Source organism: Anser cygnoides, chromosome 2 (genome assembly GCF_040182565.1).
Source record: "Anser cygnoides isolate HZ-2024a breed goose chromosome 2, Taihu_goose_T2T_genome, whole genome shotgun sequence".
NCBI classification, from domain to species: Eukaryota; Metazoa; Chordata; class Aves; order Anseriformes; family Anatidae; genus Anser; species Anser cygnoides.
Genome location: NC_089874.1, coordinates 108,608,508 through 108,629,330, shown reverse-complemented (window position 1 = coordinate 108,629,330; position 20,823 = coordinate 108,608,508). Strand labels below are relative to the sequence as shown.

The 20,823-nt window shown below is 39.1% G+C and overlaps 1 protein-coding gene across 4 annotated transcripts in view; it reads right to left on the bottom strand.

Moving 5' to 3' along the window:
* The window catches only part of PIEZO2 (piezo type mechanosensitive ion channel component 2), a 313,186-nt gene that overhangs the window by 158,696 nt on the left and 133,667 nt on the right, over positions 1-20,823 (bottom strand). For all 4 annotated transcript variants that reach the window (XM_066992758.1, XM_048077088.2, XM_066992759.1 and 1 more), the window contains exon 4: positions 9,482-9,524. In XM_066992758.1, coding sequence (XP_066848859.1) covers positions 9,482-9,524 — 43 coding nt within the window. The remainder of the gene's footprint in view (positions 1-9,481; positions 9,525-20,823) is intronic.

Sequence of the window (20,823 nt, the reverse complement as noted above, 5' to 3'; positions counted from 1 at the left end):
ATACTGACCAAAATATTTTAGCTTACACAGTATTAGAAATATATATATATATATATATGTAAACACAACCGTTTGTTCATAACTTTTTAAACAATAGGTTTGTTCTTTGAAAATGTAATGCAATTTTTATTCTGGCTTTCCTGTAATCCAGACTTTTCTTTCAAAGTCTCACTTTTCATCAGAGCAGCAAAGAAAACTCAATTTAGGACAGAAACTTAGGCATGCAGTATATATCAGATGAAACTGAAAACACATTTCTTCCCCATTTCCCACACTATAAACAACACAAATGCTTCAACACACACATGCATAAATTCCACAGTCGCCACCACAAAATAACAGAACAAGGGAAGGAAAGCAACCTCAGTTCCCCTGTCTTCTCGGGGCTCAGGACCCACTTTGCCTTAAGCCAAGTGCGTACATGGGAAGCCAACCTCACCTGCTGGCCATTGCTCCTTGAAGGAAGCAAAGCGTTGTATTTTGAGGCCCTTCTGACATACTTCTCTACCCTCAGATCCCTACTTATCAATTAAATAACAGCCAGAGAGTAAAAAGACTAAATTGAGATATCATCTGGAAGGCTATAATTCTGTTATAAGCATTAAACAGCAACCAGAATGAGATATTACCCTTTTGTTCATAGTCTCTGAAGGGAAGGCAGGGAATCGGTGTCACTTCTGCTCTGTATGTCACATTTACCTATGATATTATTCAAAAAATTTACATAATAGTAATCACAGAACAAATCCACATTAACTCCCACGAGATGTGCTGAGGAAGGCTATAAACTAATCCTTGTCATATGTAAGGCCTGAGCAAGCAGAGCAAAGGAAGGTGTAAACAAAACATCAATTAATCTAATTTCTCTGATACGACATAAGTAAAGTACACCTTCAAAGAGAAGAAACATTTTCTAAGCTATTGCGAGTTTTGCACTGAGAATGTCACACAGGGGAGAAGGCAATCAGCCACCACTCCCCTGCTGCTGAGCACAGCACTAAGGCTCATGGAGTCCAGACCCCATGGGTGAGGAGCATGGCTACCCACCTAGGAAACCTTGAGGAGAATAAAGTGGGCTCACCTGTGAGGCCTAGCCTGTCAGCACTTAACCTGAGGAGCTCAAGGAACCCTGATGAAGTCAGAGGGAGCACCTGAGTACTGAAAACTTAAGCACTTGCTTACATTCTTTGTGGGATGGGAGACCAAAACAGTCACCACACAGGCTGCTAGAGTTTGTTGTTTTGTTTTTTTTTCTTCCCCAAAACAAGGAAAGGTGCTTGGCAGGGCTCTCCCCAAGTCCCTCCGATTGCACCACTGCACCCATTTTTCCCTGTCTTCCCAAACTCAAATTACCCAGCACCTGCAAAACACAGCGAGCATTCAGACTGCACTGTTTCTTTTAAAATAACCTCTCCAGGATCAAACCCTGCAGCCTCTCACAGCTCCTGGCTGAGGCAACGCTCCCAAAATGATGTCAATGGGAGCTTTGCCCAAGAAAGAGCTGTAGGATTCAGCTATATGTGAAGAAAGTTCGCGAAATTATGGAGCAAGCTATCAGGATAAGACTATATATTTCAAACATATATTTATTCTTTTTACTAAATCACCAGAGAGTGTGGGGAGGAGTGGGGGATGCCACTATAGAAAACCATATGGTATTTGGATTTCCAAGCCAGAATTGTGCATAATAAATATTTATAGAATCCAGTGGTATTCTCTTCTTTCTGTTTATTCTTTACATGTCACCCAGAGAAACTCTGGCCAAGCACCAATCAAATATCACAGCAAGTTACAAGCAATCTAAGCATGGGGGAAAGAGGGAAAACAGATCGCCAGTAGGCTCATAATTAGCAACCTAGACCTGGAAGGAGGTGCTTGAGAAGTGTCTGATGTGTCTGGATTCCAGCGCTCACCACACATCATGAGTGGTTTAGGAAATTGAGTTCTCAGTCTCTGCAAGGGGTAGGGAAGATATACACAATGTTTTTGGCTAGAGCAAGCAGGGGCATATGTGGAGCAGCTGCAAAAGCAGACATCCGTCTACATTCAGAGACCCATACAGGAACAAAAAAGCATCTCTTGGCGATGACAGCTAGCTTGCTCCTGGCTTCTGATGGGAATGTTTTGTCTCCTTACCTGTGGCATGTGGGGCTGTTGTGTTTATTTTGCTTCAGGCAAAAGCAACGCAGGTTGTCCTCCTTATCACTTTGTGACTGAAGAATAACTGAAGGAGCTATTGAAACAGACAGAAGATCGGCAATATATATCAATAGGAGCCAATCTTCTTATCCAGGGCCTAGCTATGGCATAGTAATAGATTCTCTTCTGCTGTCTTTCCCTCACAGTCTTATTGCCTTCCCTGCTCCTACCTCCTTACCCTTTCTTTTTTTTTTTTTTGAGGTGTGATAGCTACCAGTCCCAACCTACCATTTCCTTCTTCAGAAATAGTAAAAGGATTAATCATAGAATCATACAATGATAGAATATCCCAAGTTGGAAGGGACCCATAAGGATCATCAAGTCCAACTCCTGGCACCACACAGGTCTACCCAAAAGTTTAGACCATGTGACTAATTGCACAGTCCAATCGCTTCTTAAATTCAGACAGGCTTGGTGCAGTGACTACTTCACTGGGAAGCCTGTTCCAGTGTGCAACCACCCGGTCGGTGAAGAACCTCTTCCTGATGTCCAGCCTAAACTTCCCCTGCCTCAGCTTAACACTGTTCCCACAGGTCCTATCACTGGTGTTTATGGAGAATAGGTCACCTGCCCCTCCACTCCCCCTCGCGAGGAAGTTGTAGATTGCGATGAGGTCTCCCCTCAGCCTCCTCTTCTCCAGGCTGAACAGGCACAGTGCCCTCAGACGCTCCTCATATGTCTTCCCCTCTAGGCCCTTCACCATCTTCGTTGCCCTCCCCTGGACACTCTCCAACAATTTAATGTCCTTTTTGTACCACCTAGAACTGCACACAATACTCGAGGTGAGGCCGCACCAGCGCCGAGTAGAGCAGCACAATCACTTCCCTCGACCGACTAGCAATGCTGTGCTTGATGCATCCCAGGATATGGTTGGCCCTCCTGGCTGCCAGGGCACACTGCTGGCTCATATTCAACTTGCTGTCAACGATGACCCCCAGATCCCTCTCTGTGGGGCTGCTCTCCAGCGTCTCGTGGCCCAGTCTGTACGTATAGCCAGGATTGCCCTGTCCCAGGTGAAGGACCCAGCACTTGCTTTTGTTAAACTTCATGTGGTTGGTGATCACCCAGCTCTCCAATCTGTCCAGATCTCTCTGCAAGGCCTTTCCACCCTCATCCAAGTCCACAACTCCTCCAATTTTGGTGTCGTTGGCAAATTTGCTCAAAACACCTTCTAGTCCTACATCCAAATCATTTATAAAAATATTGAAGAGGACTGGCCCTAAAATGGAGCCTTGAGGGACCCCACTAGTGACCATCTGCCAGCTAGATGTGGCCCCATTTACCAAAACCCTTTGAACCCTGCCCGGCAGCCAATTGCTCACCCATCCTATGATGTTTTTGTTAAGTTGTATGCTGGACATTTTGTCCAGTAGGATCCTATGGGAAACCGCGTCAAAAGCTTTGCTGAAGTCCAAAAAGATCACATCAGCTGGTTTCCCTTGATCAACTAGATGGGTGATCTTGTCATAAAAAGAAATCACATTTGTTAGGCAGGACCTACCCCTCATGAACCCATGTTGGCTGGGACCAATGACTGCATTGTCCCCCAGGTGCGCTTCAGAAACTTAAAGGATCATCCTCTCCATAATTTTACCAGGCACTGACATGAAACTGACAGGCCTGTAATTGCTAGAGTCTTCCTTCTTACCCTTCTTGAAAATTGGCACAACATTTGCCAGCTTCCAGTCCACTGGGACCTCTCCAGATTCCCAAGATCGTTGAAAAATAATTGAGAGAGGTCCCGCGATGATGTCAGCCAGCTCTTTAAGCACCTTGGGATGGATCCCATCCAGACCCATGGACTTGTATGGATCCAGGTGGAGCAGCAAATCCCGCACATGTTCAGGGTCGGTTGGGAGTTTGTCATTCCCACCGTCATGGTCCTCCAGCTCAGGTACCCTGGGTCCCGAAGCCCATCATCAGTGTTGAAGAAAGAGGCGAAGAAGGCATTAAATGTCTCTGCTTTGCGTATGTCACTGTCTGTGAGGAGACGTTCCCCATCTAGTAACGGACCTATGTTTTCTTTAGTTCTCCTTTTTCTGTTCACATATCTGAAAAATCCTTTTTTATTCCTTTATATATTTTTATTTAATCCTCCCACAGACATGGCCAGCTTCAACTCTTGTTGGGCTTTGGCCACACGAATTTTCTCCCTACAAATGTGAACAGCATCCCTGCATTCCTTCCTCATCGCGTGGCCCTCCTTCCAGCAGCCATACACTTTCTTTTTTTCGCCTAAGCTCCAGTAGAAGATCCCTGGTCAGCTAGGCCAGCCTTCTGCCCCACCTGCCTGACTTCCGATATTTTGGAATCGTTTGATCTTGTGCTTTTAGGAGGCAGTACTTAAAGACTGACCAGCACTGATGGATGCCAACGCCTTCAATATGGACTGTGTTAACAGAAGAAGGCTAGCTCAGTGACTGACGTGATCCTCTCTGCTCTGGAATTTTAACAGGCTTTGTGCATTCAGTTTTCTCTCTCTCTCTCTCTCTCTTTTTTTTTTTTTTTTTAAATTGCCAGAGTAGCCAGGAAACAAGCACAGTGACTGCTACTTGTTCATAACTAACCACTAGTTAGCTATGTTTGAATGAGCCATTTTCACTGGGTCCAGCCTGGACTGAAAAAAAAACACAACAGTTTTAAGCCAGTGAGATGGACAATGATTTCTGAAAAACATTTTTAGTCATATTTAGAGCAGAGTAGAACAGAACTTTCCAGACATTTTCATGAATATTTGGGTGTCATCTAAACGTGCACCAATAATGAACAGTGGCAAAAAAATAAAAAATTTAAAAAATAATAAAAAAAAAAACACAACACATCCTACTTATCCATAAATCTACTTGCTTTGGTTCTTCAGTATAAAAGCAAGCTTGAAGATGCAGTGTAAGATGACAGTTTGCATGATGTGCAGATGTTACACATACTCAGCATTTTAAAGCATGTTTCTTGTAGGACAGCATAACACAACAGAACATTTTTCATAATTTTCCAAATTTCTCCAAAACTTTCTGCAGAAATTACAAAAGGAACTGCAGTCAAGGTGGTATTGGACAAAGATGATGACTACTATACTGTGCTACAATCAGCTTATTTGTAATTTCTCAAAAAACAATCAATAGCAAAAAGACCTTCATTTAAATCTATCAAACCCAGATACACTCCATTTAATTGCAAAGCTCTTAACTCTAGTCATTTCCTGGACATAAAGCTACTTTACTCAAGCTCCAGCATTTTTAATTTCTCTAGCACTGAAAAGCAGCATGCTCAGCTCACAAGTAATGCTTACATAAAAGCCTATCCATCAGATCTCTTGGTATCTCTGTGTTGTTCAGGATATGAAGACAACAGAAATGTAAACACTATACTATTGCAGAATAAACATCATGTAACCACAAAGCAGTGATGACATAACCTTTATATTATCTAGGCTGAATTTTCCGCAACGTAGAATGAGTCTCCACATCTCCTTCTGCTCCTCAATCCACTCTAAAACAGCTTGTTTAGAAGAACATTTTGTAAGAATTTTCCAGTTTTTAAGCAAAGACATATTCCTCCTTAGGACATCACTTTCAATGGCTTTCCTTTTGTGTATCTAAAAATCTTGCTTCCTCCTGGCATAAGAATATCCTTGCTCAAACAACACATTTCAATGCTGTGGATGTTTCAGAGCTGACTCAGGTGTGCCTAAGACAACAGCTTGCAGAGGATATGTTTTCAAATAGCAAAACATGTTGCTGCTGTTTCTTTTCTTAGTGTTGATACACAGAATACGAGAACAGGAGAACATGAGAATATGAGTACAGGATCAGACATAACAGATCTAGCCCACTCTCCTGTCTCTCTCATTGGTTATAAAGGGATGCCTATTGGGGAGAGCAAAACTAGGGAAACCATGTAGCAATACATCCTCAGAATAATCTCTCAAATTTGAGGGATCTGCAGATCTGGGATTCCTACTTATGTGAATGAAAGCTAAGTGCACTGCATCCAAGTACTACATATACCAATGTGTCACACTTCATTTACTTTGGAAACCACTCCTTTAAGAAATTATGATCTTAAGCAATCAAATACAATATGATATTAAGCACATACTGCTACAAAGCACTATAAAGCAGACTTTGTATATATATTACTCATGGATCTGTTAGTCAGCTTGCTACTGCTGATATACTCACACCATACAAAGATTGTGTCAAAATACAAATAAGAAGATGAGTTGTTAAAAAAACAACAACACAAACACAAACTTTAATTGTTCCACCTGTTCAAAGAAGTTTTTTTTTCTTTTCCCTTTTTTTTTCTCATCTCTGTAAAAGCTGAGATGAAAACACTTTCCCTTCTACGATTATACCTAACCAAGTACTTTCAAATCTTCACCACATCTTTGCTAATGTGCTGCTTCAGTTAAAGTTAGTCCAAGCTGACAGCCTCCCAAGGTGCAAACTGTCAGCTATTTCTTCCATTTAAACTGGAATGGAAATACTGGGATCTGCCGAGTAAACTTTTCTAAATATTTGCCTCCCCTCAGGCAGGCTTCTCAGCTGTGCATTAAGATTTCTCTGTATTTCATGTGGTACATATTTTGCACATGCACAGGTATTGTGAGTTCTCCTTGTTTTGAAACACCTCACAATTTGGAAATTGCTTTCTAACAGACCACAAATAAAACTACTAATAAGCTCTGCTTAAATAAATTGACCTTTTTCCATTGGAAGTTTCAAACCGCAGACCCAAGATATCAATTCACTCTAGCACTCTTCAAAACTGCCTTTTTTTTTTTTCCCATTCAGATTGAGACAAGCAGCGCTAGCAGGTGCTAATTCTTAATCTTAAAAGATGATTAGGGCAATGAAAGAATTGATATTTTACTATAGCGTCCTTCTGAAACGTATGATATGCTGACACTCATAAAGAAATCAAATTGAAAAAAAGCACAACTTATTAAAAAGAACCCCTCAATGATATTAAATCTTGCAACTGAGAATGTGTAATGTTCGTTTAAGATTCAGCTTTGCTGTGCTGTTATAAACACTCTACCTCTAAATAGACGACATCCAGTAAGGTGTCCCAGTTAAGAAATTTCTGTGTGATTCTTGATAGGGTACTGCATCATCTCAAATCATATGTGTTTATGAACCACAACCCCTCCCATTATCCTGCAACAATGTGGTATCACAGTTTTCCTTTCAATCAATTACTACTGTGCCTTATGATATCTACACATGGGTTTAAAAGAAGCCAGACATTAATTCTTACATTTGCGGTAGAAGAGACATATTTTGATTTGGTGATCTGATCAAAGTCTTAAAAGTTTTCTGACTGGTGGGAACCTGTGAAATGAAAATGCCCGTGTTTCCTCAGATCATTTGGGCAAGTTACAAAATGGTAAATATTCCATATCCATTTGGATTTTCAAGTTGTGTAAAAAACATATGGCAACAAACTGGGTAATTTTTTTTGGCTGTTTAAAAATGTTTGGCCAAACCCTTTACAGGGATGACTGTATGGGTATTAAGAGATTTACAGTAGAAACTAATTTGACCTCTATGCATTATTTGGAGGAGGAAAAGTGCTTTTATTATTCTGTAATGTTTTAATTTTAAACTAACCAGAGCGTCTAAAGCTACAAAGCTACTCACAGTACCAGTGAAAAGCTAAAATTCACTGCGACAGAGCTTTGTCATAGTGAAACATTATTTGCCTTCCTACATTTCCTTTGAAAAACTAAAATAGTATGTATCAATGTTCGCAGCTATTTACGACTGTGAGAACAAAAAATATAATCTATGTACTACCATGTCTACTATGTTAAAAACAGCACTTCTTTTTTGACAAATATAGTATTTAACATGGAAATCTAATATATTTAGCTGAACAAGTCAACCAGGCAGACCCTGTGAATACTCAGTTGGGGTCATACACAGATGCTTTCAAAATGGTCTTAGAAAGAAAGAAAATTACAAATTATTAGGGCACTAACATGTCTTTGGAAACTTCCAGTAGATGTGCTTTCAGAGAGATGGGTGACAACCTTTCAGAACTCATAAGTCTTCTAAGACCTGGCAGCTATTTAGAGTCCTTCCTCTCAGGTGCCAGATTTTTAGGTGAAGATCAGAGAAAGGCAAGCATTTATTTATTTATTTATTTATTATTATTCAAATTATGTTAGTTAGACAGAATTCTCCTAGAAAAGGATGATACAGAAAAAGCTTTTCACATACTGCTGCCAAGATATGAGAATCGTAATGACAAGTAGGAGCTAGCATACTTAAACTTAAGCATTAGTCTTGTTTTTAACAGAAACTTATGTTATGTTTTATTGTAACAAAAACTTTATGCATGGTAAATTTGAGAAAAAAAAAAGAAAAAAGGCAGCTTGCCTTCTCTTTGTGAGAAAGTAAGCAAGAAAGTAGTTATTTTCTGTTTTATATGATTAATATGGCTACTTATTGACTTCAGAAAGACTGTATCATCTGTAGGGTTTGCTGAGATGCCCCAGGCAGTATACACAGTATGCATTCATGCAACATGGAGAAGGGAAATCCCTTTTTGTCCAGTCAACAGAGATCCAAACACATTGGTGTACAGCTGCAAGCTACTCTATTAAGGGAAAACAGCAAAACATTATTCAAGTGGGGAACAGATTCTTCTGCTTACCATTTGTAGAAGAATAAATACAAGATTGAGCAGTTCAACTTCAACACCAGATTACTCTTTACTGGGCTTGGCCTAGTTTAAGTTCCAAGAGAGACATATGTTTCTGGTATGATGACCTTGCGGTTAAGTTTGGCTGCAAGAAGTTCTTGCACTTGAGGAATGCTGAATTCTGAATTTTCCTCTGATGCTAAACAGCTCTCTGCCAGCTTTGGTCCTCTTTCAACTTCATTTACTTTTGTCAACTAATATGTCACAGGTTAGAAGTTTCGTGGAAAAAATAATACGAGTGAGAGCAATATTTTCATTCATAAGTAAGACTTCTGCCCAAATAGCATGTCACCTTTTTTAATACTAACACGCTATATAGTCGCCAGCAGAAAAATATAGTGAGCCAAGTTCATATGGTGAATAAGCTGCTTCAGATCACAGACTGGGAAAACAGAAGAGGACATAAAGTGAGAAGCTGAACATATATATGCATGATACTGCATAACTTCCTCTCTAAATTTGAGGTTATAGATACATTTGATCAGCAAAAATAAATAATTCTGTAAACTTGCCCATGCACTTTTTCTCCCTTCTCTTTTTGCACTGTTAATGAAACAAACTTATGGCTTACCTTTCAAAACCAATCTGCCGTAATGTTTTCTCCCATGTTGAACCTATACAAAGAGGAGAAAAAACAAACACCCTCAGTAAAGAGCCTTTACTGTATGAACTCTCTTACTCTTCTGTTTTCCTTGTGCAGCTGGAATCTGTATAGTAAGGTGATTTTTCCACCCCGAGAGAAGTACTTGTAAATAACATCTGTTTTCCCCAGAGTGAAGAAGTGTTAAGAGAGGCTACCACCGGGTGACATAACTACGTGTGGGGGGTTGTCAGCCTATATAACTCCTTTACATTGCAAAGCAGCCGGTGATTGCTACAGTTCACTGCGATTCCAGGGGTGGTCTCCTCTCCTCGGAGCAGTGGGATCTGTACATGACTCCTGAAAGCGCTGAGCTGGCATCTCACATCACGCACTCTTCACATTTCAGCTTTTCATTTTACTATAGTGTTCGCCTGATTCTTGCTGAAAGCTTTACAACTCCTTCTGAAATCCAGCCCTTTTATTTTTTAAGCAAAAGCATGAAGATGTATTTCTGCTTTATTGTTTAACTCTTCATAGACATAAAAATGGCTGCAATGGACTCACTCACTCTGTCTCTAAACAACTGAGGACACATCCCCACCAACTGTTCAAATGGGCAGACCCATTAGAAGAATTGCCTTCAGTAGTTCTCATGCACTTAATACAACTTTTACCCAGATTTTCTCAAAAATACACAAACGCCCCAACCCCAGCCACAACCATTAGCTTATCAGTTTTTAGCTCCTGCTATTTTTTTGCTATTGCCAGGGTCATTTTACATACAGGCTACAAACATCATAAATATCTCAAGTTATGCAGGTCTGCAAGGCAAATATACAGGAGGACATGAAACTGGGTCATAGTTTTCTCACTGCCTTTTTACACTCCTGTGGGACGTTACAGACTGTATGTAATGAAAGCAACTACAATTCTTTTTGAATGCTTCATCATACTAAAACTGAAATCAGAGAACTGACAATAACTCTTGCTGTTGATGGAGCCACCTGAAGGGGAACACAAATTAGGAATGAACAGATTCTCTGTGAGTGACGTTCAGTAGCACCAGAGAAAGTCATAGAAAAGCAGCACTGTTGCCCAGAAGTACTGAGAAAGAGGGGAAAGACATGAAGGAAACATCTTTGATTTATATCTGGAGAATTTCAGCATTAAATACATATGGTACAGCGAGTGCCCCTACAATGACTGTAACAAAATCACAGATTATATACTTTCTGCTGACAAAGTCCCACTCACCAAATTAGTATGGGAAAAGTGGGATAAAATATTATCATTCAGAAAAACAAAACAAAACAAAATAGTAATAATAATAATAATAATGATAATAAAAACCTCTGTAGACTGTAGATGTCTCTCTTACCATCATTACCTTCTCATTCAATTAAAGGCATCAGTTCAGAAATCAATGGCCTTCTCTTTGTAGTATGGCATTTATCGCTAATCTGCCATGTTATGTATTTGAATAGGACCTAGTAGATACTCTCCATCTTTGAATCCAGGACACTTACTGCAGATCTAGATAAGAATCTAAAGACTCAACTTTTAAGAAGTTTGGCGTTGTTTGGTTTTTGGTCGTGGTGGTGTTTTTTCGTTTTTTAATCCTATTATCAGAACTATTTCTACTCAATTTATTAAACTTCCCAGGTTAGCCCATGAAGACTGTGATAAATCTCTTAAGTAACGATACATTTTTTCTATACAATTTTACCTAGTACCTGTCTCATTGGAAAATCAGACTGTACAAATAAAAACTGAAGTTAATAAACCCCCAAAAGTTAATTTCCTTATAATTCTATGTTGTGCAGGGCTCTCTTGCCCAGTTCCTAATTGGACAGCCAAAGATGACGTTAACCTGGGCACACAGAAAATAAATTCCTTGTATTAATCTCTGTTTTTTAGGAAGAGGAAAAGAAAGTACGCTGAAGTATACACTCCTAAAATCAACCAAAATTTGACATTTAACTTTAAACAAGAAGGATTTGGGTTGGCTAAGGGGTAGACTCACAGCTGGTTCCAAACTTGGTAAGGAAGAATCTTCATTATATGTTTCTGAAACTGCTTTTTCATTCACCTTCTCACCGCCAATCACTTCAAACTTCAGTCACAGGCACATTTTCAAGGAAAGGCTCTAAAAATCTTTTCTAATGAAAATGTAGGGCAGTGGAGCTTCTCTGTTCGGGACTGTTATGTCTACAGCCAGTAATTAATGTAAGAACACTTTTATTTGTCCCCATTCAGTCCAAAGCAGGCAGGAATTTCAGGCCCATATCCAGCAGAGTACACAGAGATAAAAGGCTTCAAAACTGAGGTGGAGAAAGCTCTACCTTCACATTATGGAGAAAAAAAAAAAAAAGCCAAGTTCTATTCTGGAATAACTGAAGAGTGTATATGGTTTGGTCAATACTAGGAGTTCCTACTGTGGCACCTGTATTTGCTTGAGGTGAGGCAAGACTTCTGCCTGCACAACTACTCAAATATAATACTTTTCATGATACTATGCTCAAATTTTGTGAAAAGAAGTCATCTAAAGACAACTTTAAAAGCAGGAGAGCAAACATTCTATCATCACACATTTATTCCAAATATGAAATAAAAAAAATTGTGCAGCACAATAAACCACTGACATTTCACTGAGAATAAATTCTCTGAGATAAATAAAGATCCCGTCCATTAATGTCTCCTGTTATGGATTATCCCCCAAACCCATCATCTTCTGCATACCCCTGGAGTATATCGGGCGTCATGTAGCACTGAGGTATCAAATCACTGCTAAAAAGTTGACTGTGCCACTCCACAGTAAGTGCAGAGCAGACACAAGCAATTCTCCATACAGTTTGTGCAATCCTACTGGCTCTGAAAAAAATATTCAACAGTTTTTGAAGTTTGAAGATTTGAAGACTGTTGAAGAAAAGATATTTCAACAGTACTTCTTAAAGTACAGACTAGTACTGGCATCTTTAGTCAGTGTTTCTGTTCTTTCCACTGTTTTGTATACTAGTTATATGAATTTTTCACCCCATGGTTGGCTACACTTCAGCTGTATGATATATAGAGCGTTCTACAGCAGAGAGAGAGACAGAGAAAAAGAGAGAAAAATAGCAAAAGAGAAAAGGGAATTGGGTCTCCACTGGTTTGAAATCATCTTTTGGCTGCAGCTGGCTAGCAGAATGGTCTTTGAAATGCATGTGACTCCTCTGAAGCAAAGCCTGCCAAGAACACAACTAACATTTCATATTAAAAAAATATACATCTTTTTTATGGAGTCCTATTTTAAAATGTTTATGATCTAAACATTCTGTTTTAAGACTTGCCAATTTCATTCTCAATAGTATCAACTTCTACGCTGCACTAACAGCCAAAAGTAAATACCCTGAGGTAACAGCAGCACTAAGAAGAATAATGCTATTAAACGTCTAGAAAAGTTATTATTTGATTTAAACCTTACCCGGCGCTTCCAAAACATTAAACAAGATTTAAGTCACGTAACTTTCATTAAAATCAAAACAGGAGTTTTTCATGAATTAAAGACTTGATCTTGCTCCCAAAGAAATCAGTATGATTTTGGCTGTTCGGTTCAGTCTTTCTCTGCTGGGACTGTGGAAAACATTCACCTGTCAGCTTTCTGCATCTACACTACCGCAGCTACACTTTGGTTGCTAAATTAATTTGGCTTCTCTTTTCTTTCTGTTTTTTACCACCATGTCAAAAATACCAAAACTGTTTATAGGAATACCTTAATTTGGTATCCATGTAATTAAGCTTTTGTTCCAAATATTTGCTCCAGAGTGCCTGACCATTCCCATCTGTTCCAAAGATTCTGCTTCACATTAACAGCGCTAGCTTTAAAATTCTTCAGAAAGATGAAGCATAATGTACTTCAGGAATTACTTTTCACATTTAATAGGAACAATGGTAAAATGCACATCATATTCACATATGCACTCAATGAAATCCTAGCCTAAGAATGAGCATATAAGAACATGAGACTTAATAAGATAAAATGAAAAATATCTTTGTGAAATGAAGTGTTGTCTTCTTTGACAAGTAGGTCTTCATTTACATGGCAGTTTCCATGTTTGGTTTGGTTTGGTTACAGCTACCTTATGAACTTAATGATAAGACTCATAATCCACTGCTAGGCTACTCACCTTTGCAAATCAGGAAGTTGCCTAGCTGCTGAAGTGCAACAGTGGGCTTAGAAAAAGCACAGAGTAATATATTAGATAAGTGATCAGACATTCATGGAGGCGGTACAGCTGTTCTCTTTGAGCCATAACATGCTGTATCTGACAGTATAGCAAAGATCTGTAGCTCTTCAGGGAGAAGGCTGGCATGCACTGTAAACGCCTGCCTCCTATACCATCCCTATGAAGGTCTGACTGCATGCAGTGATTAGCTGTGGCCCCACCACCTTCTCAATTCATCTGATTAGTAGGTTTCTAACACTTAAGAATAATAATTCTTGCGTTCTTTTTACACTGTGATCTTACATAAAGACCAGAAGTAAAATTACAACTTAATTGAACCAAAAAAACAGTTTGACATTTTGCAATAAGCATTAAGTGAGCCTGTCAGAATTCAAGAAAACAATGAAAATAGTATGAAGAGCTTCAATGATTGGAACAGATGAACAATATATATATATATATAAAGTATAGGTTTCTTGGAGCCTGCCAACAGAGGGTCACCCAGGCTCTCTGAAGGAACTACCAAGGTACCAGACATAGCGCAGTAACACTTAGCTCATGAGAGTTATATGCAGGTGTGACCTACATAACCCTGATACATTGGAAACAGGTAGGCATTCTTGGAGCAGTAACTGCATTGGTCTTTTTTCTAATGCTGTGATGGAAGAGTTTCAGATGAACTGCTGATTTTGTACAGTTTAGACTATTCCTACCGATTTCAGAATTTTGATGTAAAGCCAGGGACACTTAGTTGTCTTCTACAAACCAGAAAACAAACAAACAAACAAACAAACAAACAAAAATCCCTTTGCATTTTCAAGAGATACGAAACAATGATAAGAGAATACTCCAGAAATGGAAAGATATACTTTGTGCAAGCCTTCTGTTGCAGGTGCCACTCAACTCTTTCTCAAACAACTTAGCAGAGAACAGCACACAAGTCCACTAAGGATAGCCCATCTGGACTAGACAGGGACCCGAGTATCTGAACCCACATTTAAAATGTCTCAACAAACTGGAAGAGCAAACTGGTTTGTCCTGCTAGAGCTTCTTTCACTAGAGACATTTAAAAAACTTGAAGTTTCACAATTTCTCTTCAGTGGACTGGGCAATGCTGCTCTGCTGTATTTTCTCCTTTGTTACCTTAGCACTTTCTGACTTGTTACTAACCACTACTGCTAAGTAGCTGCAATGCACACAACTGCAACTGATAAAAACTGCCGTGTTGGGAACATGAGGTTTTCAGCAACTTCATATATTATTAAGCGTTTTTGCAGTCGCTTACTCCAAATTGTCAAACTTCTATCTTCTCTCAAACAGAAATGCTTTAGATTATGTCTTCTCAAATATCCACTTTTTTATAATTATTATTATTTTCAACCAAAATAGAACCACTGGTTTTATGAAACAGACTGGCAGTTTTGAATACAGAAATTCATGTGGCAGAGGGAAGAACTTTTTCTTAGTTTCTCCATAGTACCATAAACAAATTATGCACTTACTTATTCAATAGCTAGTTACATACACTGTGCCTCTTACAAAAATGATAATTTCTCTCCTGAAGTGGTATCAGACAATGCTATCCTAACACTTAGCAATTCTTTGTACTTTTAAGAAACAAATCTCTCCTATACTTCCTCTTCCTTTGATTGAAACTACCTAGGCTGCATCCTGCACTCATCACTCTGGTGTCCATCACAGTGTACAATTTGGGATAATAACATGACATTCTTTTAAACTGAAATCTCTTAATAAAGGCTGTTACTGCTCCGCTGTGTCCATGCTGGTGTTTTAATTGAGATCAGGAGAGCATGTCTTGAGCAAATCCCGTAGCCATCCCTGCTTAGCATGCTTTGGTTTGCATGACAGGATTCCTTTCACATGACACTAAACGACACCCCAAGGACACAACTTCTGTTTTTCAATGCTTAATGGGCACATGACCAGACCAGAGCTAATCCACCACAAACCCCATTCAAAACACATACACTGGGGTGGTCAGGGCCACTGCAGTAACTGTGTCACTCCTACCACACCAGCGCTGCTTGCTAGATGGGGCTCACACCACTCCCAGCCCCAGCCCTGGAGTGCTCCAGAAAGGCTTTCCAATCAGGGTCACCTCGGGGAAGGAAGGGGCAGGTCAAAGTGCTCACCCTTAGGCTTGTTTTTCTGGGCTGTATCCCATCTGCTACAGCAAAGAGAAGGTTTTCTCCTGGCCTGACATACACACAGGCTCCTAGATGCTCCATGCAGCCAGACTCCCCACAAAACCCCAGGGAGCCACTTCCAGGAGGCAAAAGGGCAGAATATTTCATTTGGAGAATAACTCAAGGAGAAGGAATATGAAAAAATCTGACCTATTATGATGTGTACTGAATAGACTAAAACCACCAGTAAAATAGAAGTGGAGGGCCGGTAGACTAGGATGCTGGCTAGATGATGAAAGTGATTACTGAGTACATACCAAGGAAGAGGTCATGTTAAGAGCAAAGACCAGACGTTGCAAGTTTTTACTTGCCTTCCACTCATACCAGCTTTCAACAGATTTTTGACTGAACAAAGAGTACAAATTTGATCCCTAAGCGATAATGTCATGGGAAAGATTTATTGTGCATTTTTGCCTGTGAGGCAAATATCAAGTTATTATCATGAGATACAAAAATGGCTTTCCTATTAAAAAAGAAATCTTGACTCATTCCATGTTAACAGGAAAAATAATAATCATCAAAACTAGTTCTCTTCTAAGGAGATTTTAATGAGTGGGAATTTCTACTACAAAAATGAGCAGACTAGGAACACGCAGCAAAGTGCAGTAGGACTGACACTATGATTATATGCATATATGGAGATGCATATTGCTTTAAAATGAGCATTAAGAAGACAACAGCTACGGTAAAGTGATTAATGGCTGTATCTGCCAGTCCCACCTTCCAGTCTGCAGCTTTCCTGGAGCTCTGGGAGCCCAGAAGTGTCAGAAAAGCTCCTATAGATAAACAGGGACCCTAAAGAGCAGTTGCTCCACTGGCCTAGCCCGTATTGTCTTCTGTTAATCTTGATTAGTACCAGAATTGAGGATCAGGCTGAGGATTATTTTTAATATTGATCATGTAACTTAAGGTAGATAACCTGATGTGAAATACTTCCTAGCCCACCTGGGATATATGGGATTCAGCATCTCTGGGCCATATCTATTCCAAAAAGAGGCAGAGCCAGATCCAGCTCACTTTGTGTGACAGTAGGACCAGTGCCTCTGAGCTTGATTCACAGAAATAAACGAAAAAACTGCATTGAGTCTGTGGGCTTTGATAGTTCGGCTGAAAAAGAAATAAATAGCAGTAAGGAATAGCAAAAAAATTAAAAAAAAATCAATAATGTAAACAACAGGTATTCTACACCATTAATGACTACTGACTAATAAACAAAAAGGTGCAATGTTAAGCAGATAAACATTTCAGGAGAATAGGAGCAGAGGAAATAAAAGTTTCTTTCATCCATTAAATACATGGAACTTGGTTTATTTTAAATGTTAAGTTTATGCATTTTTATATGAGAATCTCATGCCGTATTTTGTAAGTGAGGATGATTTGGTAATTAAACAGCACAGGAAGAAATAATAAATTTGAAAAATAAAATTTGTGAAAGTACTATCTGTATTTGTTCTTCTGTGTCAGATTTGTTTAAAATGACCCCCAGGTAATAATGTCTTGAATTGGCTGAATGTCTTGACATTTTTAAAACAGATTTTTCACAAGGATTTTTCATAACAGTAATGACTTCTTTTGTCTTTCTAGATATACTATATCAAAAAAACTTACAGGAAATCTTCCCCTACAACACATGCACCCACTTAAACCCACTCTTATTTTAACCTCTTTTCATTTCAAAATTGTTTCTTGAAGAAGGCAGCAAAACAGCAAAACCCACAACACAAGAAAATCTTTGGGGAAATTGTTTCAGATGAATCCTGATATACCTAGTTAATTGAAAGCTTTTTTGTTTGTTTAAACTATTATTATATATTATTTATCTATTTGTTTGCTTTAATGGTTGGTTGGTGGTTTTTTTTTTTTTTTAAACCAAATTTCCAAGAGTACAAAAAATCTGAATTAATTCTGGTAGCTTTTAATTTTCTTATATAGACCTACCTGCTCCCCATTCCCTATGAAAGTGGATCATTGGGAAAAGAAAAAAAATAAAAATAAAAAAATGAGAAAAAGGATTTTACACAGTGTAAAGCAGAACCTTGCAGGTTACCACAGACTCACTCTCACACTGCAGGAGTAAGGTGGGAAAGAATCAGATGGCCCATAGTTATAACCTACCTCTTATTCTTTTTTTCTTTCTTTTTTTTTTTTTTTTTTTTTTTTTTTAAAGCAGAAAAGGGTGTCAGGGCTCCAAGGAGCAAGGAGCAGCCTCAAAGGAAGGTGAGATTTTCCTGCAATTGCAATGAGGGACATCAACCTCAACTCAGAGAGGCACTGAGTTTAAGACCATCAAGGTTCTGCTCCAGATCTTCTGAAAGGAGGCCAAATAATATCTTAATGGGCCTTTTTTCAACCATGAAGACTGACTTTGCTTTGATTTTCAAAGTAAAAGCAAAAGAACTTGAAGAAAACTTGTAGTAAGTTTTATTTTTCATAAACCTAGAGAAAATTAGTTTTTTCTCCATTTTTGTTGGCAGAGAAATTCTCTCTCACCCCAACCAACACTGCTCTGTCTGCTAAATAGTATCTTAGAGGCAAAGCTTTCACTTCAGAGAGTAATTGACGGGCATCCTTCCAACTTCTAGAGCTACCCTATGCTTAGTTTTATTGTAACATAATATACTGTTATGAATAATAATGTCGACCTAGTTTCCTGCAGTGATGAATGTACGCAGTGTGGCAGCACAAGGAATTTGCTTTTCATTGTCTCTTTTTCTCTTTTTGTCTCATCAGAAGAAGGAGGAGTTGACAATTTTCTTGCTGAACTCTGCAGTTTAAGTATAAGGAAAGGGGGAGCAAATATAAAAAGTATGTCTTCAACAGCACATCCATACTCAAGAAATTATGGACATGAGAAATAAGGATCAGAAACCAGGAAATCTTGCACAGGAACAAGAGGAACATTAAGATGACTGAAAAACAGCATTCCAGTGGTAGTATCTTTGACTCCACGAACATATTGTAATGCGTGCCTTTTCTCTGAAATTGCTTTTTTTTTAAAATATATTTTTTTCTGAAGATAATAAGGAACCATTTCATGCATGTTACTTTCCCTGCAGATCAAGAAAACACTTGCACAGTGTGACAAAGGCAGCACGTCGTTGGTAGGCCTGACAACTTGCCCATATTCAAATTATTCATACAAAAAAAAAAAGTTTCAGTGGCTATAATGACAGTAGGTACAAAGAGATGAAGTGACATGGGAAGGATGATATCTAGAATCGAGCTTTAGAAAACTGGTTTGAGATGTGTACATCCTCAGAACACCATCTTCTGCGGAAAAAGAAAACAGCACCTTCTAACTCTCTCACTGTTTGAACGTCACTGAGTGAAGAGCACAGTGGCTGCACAAGGCAGCAAGACCTTTGGGGTGTGAAATCTGACCCAGTCCCAAAGATTTCTTCATAAGACATATCTGGATCCTGAAGGAAGAGTTTCTCTGTGCACTAGTGTGAAGCAGGCACACAAAATACTATCAACACATGTTATTTCTCCTCTCAGACAAATATAAAGTTGCCTTATCTAGTTCAGTTAATAAGTATAAAAACACATATACACTGAACAAAGAGTTTCTTTTGTTTTTATTTTCATCTTTTCAGAGACTGATTCTGTGATTTCACTCAAATGTACTCAAAGCTCTAGTCTGTGAGAACAGAAAGGACAAAGCTCTCCTGGCCTTGCAGCTCCCATTCCTCTCAGTCAACAGACAGCTGATTGCGTAGCTACTAAGCTGCTAGGGAAAAACAGAACAGGCAAAATACTTAAGAAAAAAAACAGGAAGTGATGGGGTGCTAGTCACAGACTCAGCCCAATCCCTCGCTACTAGACACCGGGGTTTCTAAAGCACTGTTCCTGCTCCCTTAGCAAAGAGCTCACAGGGACAAGGGGCTGGCAAGGAGGAGTGTGGGCAGCACTGTGGCCCCAAAAGGGCATGAGGGAGATGCAACAACAGGAGACCCCACACTGGCTCCCACCTCTTCCTCCCAGCTCACAAGCACACAAACTTGAGAAGCCCCTGTGAAGCCAGGAGAAACCAGTATCATGTGTTGTGCCCCCTACAACTTGTTCCACTGCCCCAGTCACAGGTAACCATCGCTCATCTCTTCTCTGCTCACGCCCTGTAAAATAACCAAGGTCAAGCAACTGGACATGCCTAGACAGATTTCACTGAGAAGCAATGCTATGTGATTGCGTTCAGTTTGGTCTATAACAGAATGCAGGATCGCATCCTGTGTATTAGCTGATCATTTCCCAACGTTTAATTAGTTTTCATTAGGATGCCACAAATAGCATGTGTACTATCCACAAATTAAAGAAATCACCGTGTTGCCTAATCATTTCAATTTTTAAAAGTAGTCTGTGTTTTCTGTCTTGCATGCTTCAAATAGTTTACAAATAGTTTGATCTTTCTAGAGTCACACGCTTAATTAGGAGCAATTTCTCTCTACTTTGCCTAGATCTAAGCCTTTCCACATAACATCAGTAAAAGCACTGAAATGTATGCCATTCTCATAAGTTAATAGATGACAAGAGTACTCTCACACTTACTTAAATGTGGTTAATTAGTCCTCACGGGAATGTTTTTTAATTAAGTGCTTCATTAGGGCATTAAGGTAGTCATACTTTTTTAGTAAATACTAATGAGAATGATGAACAGTAATAATTTCCTACTCAGCAGGAACTTTCATGTTACAGAAATCGTGCAATTTAGACTTTTGACTGTTAAATGCATTTTTAAATCAGGTATTTTATTTATTTATATGCTGCTTTATTACCTTTAGAAGTGACCTTATATCAGGTCTAATAGAAAAGGGACAAACAGCATTTTGTCCTGTTTGTTTCCTCTCAAAGATGTATGGCCAACAACAGCAATGCTTCAAAACTAGTGCCAATTGGCTCGTTTTCCTTGTTCAAGCAGATC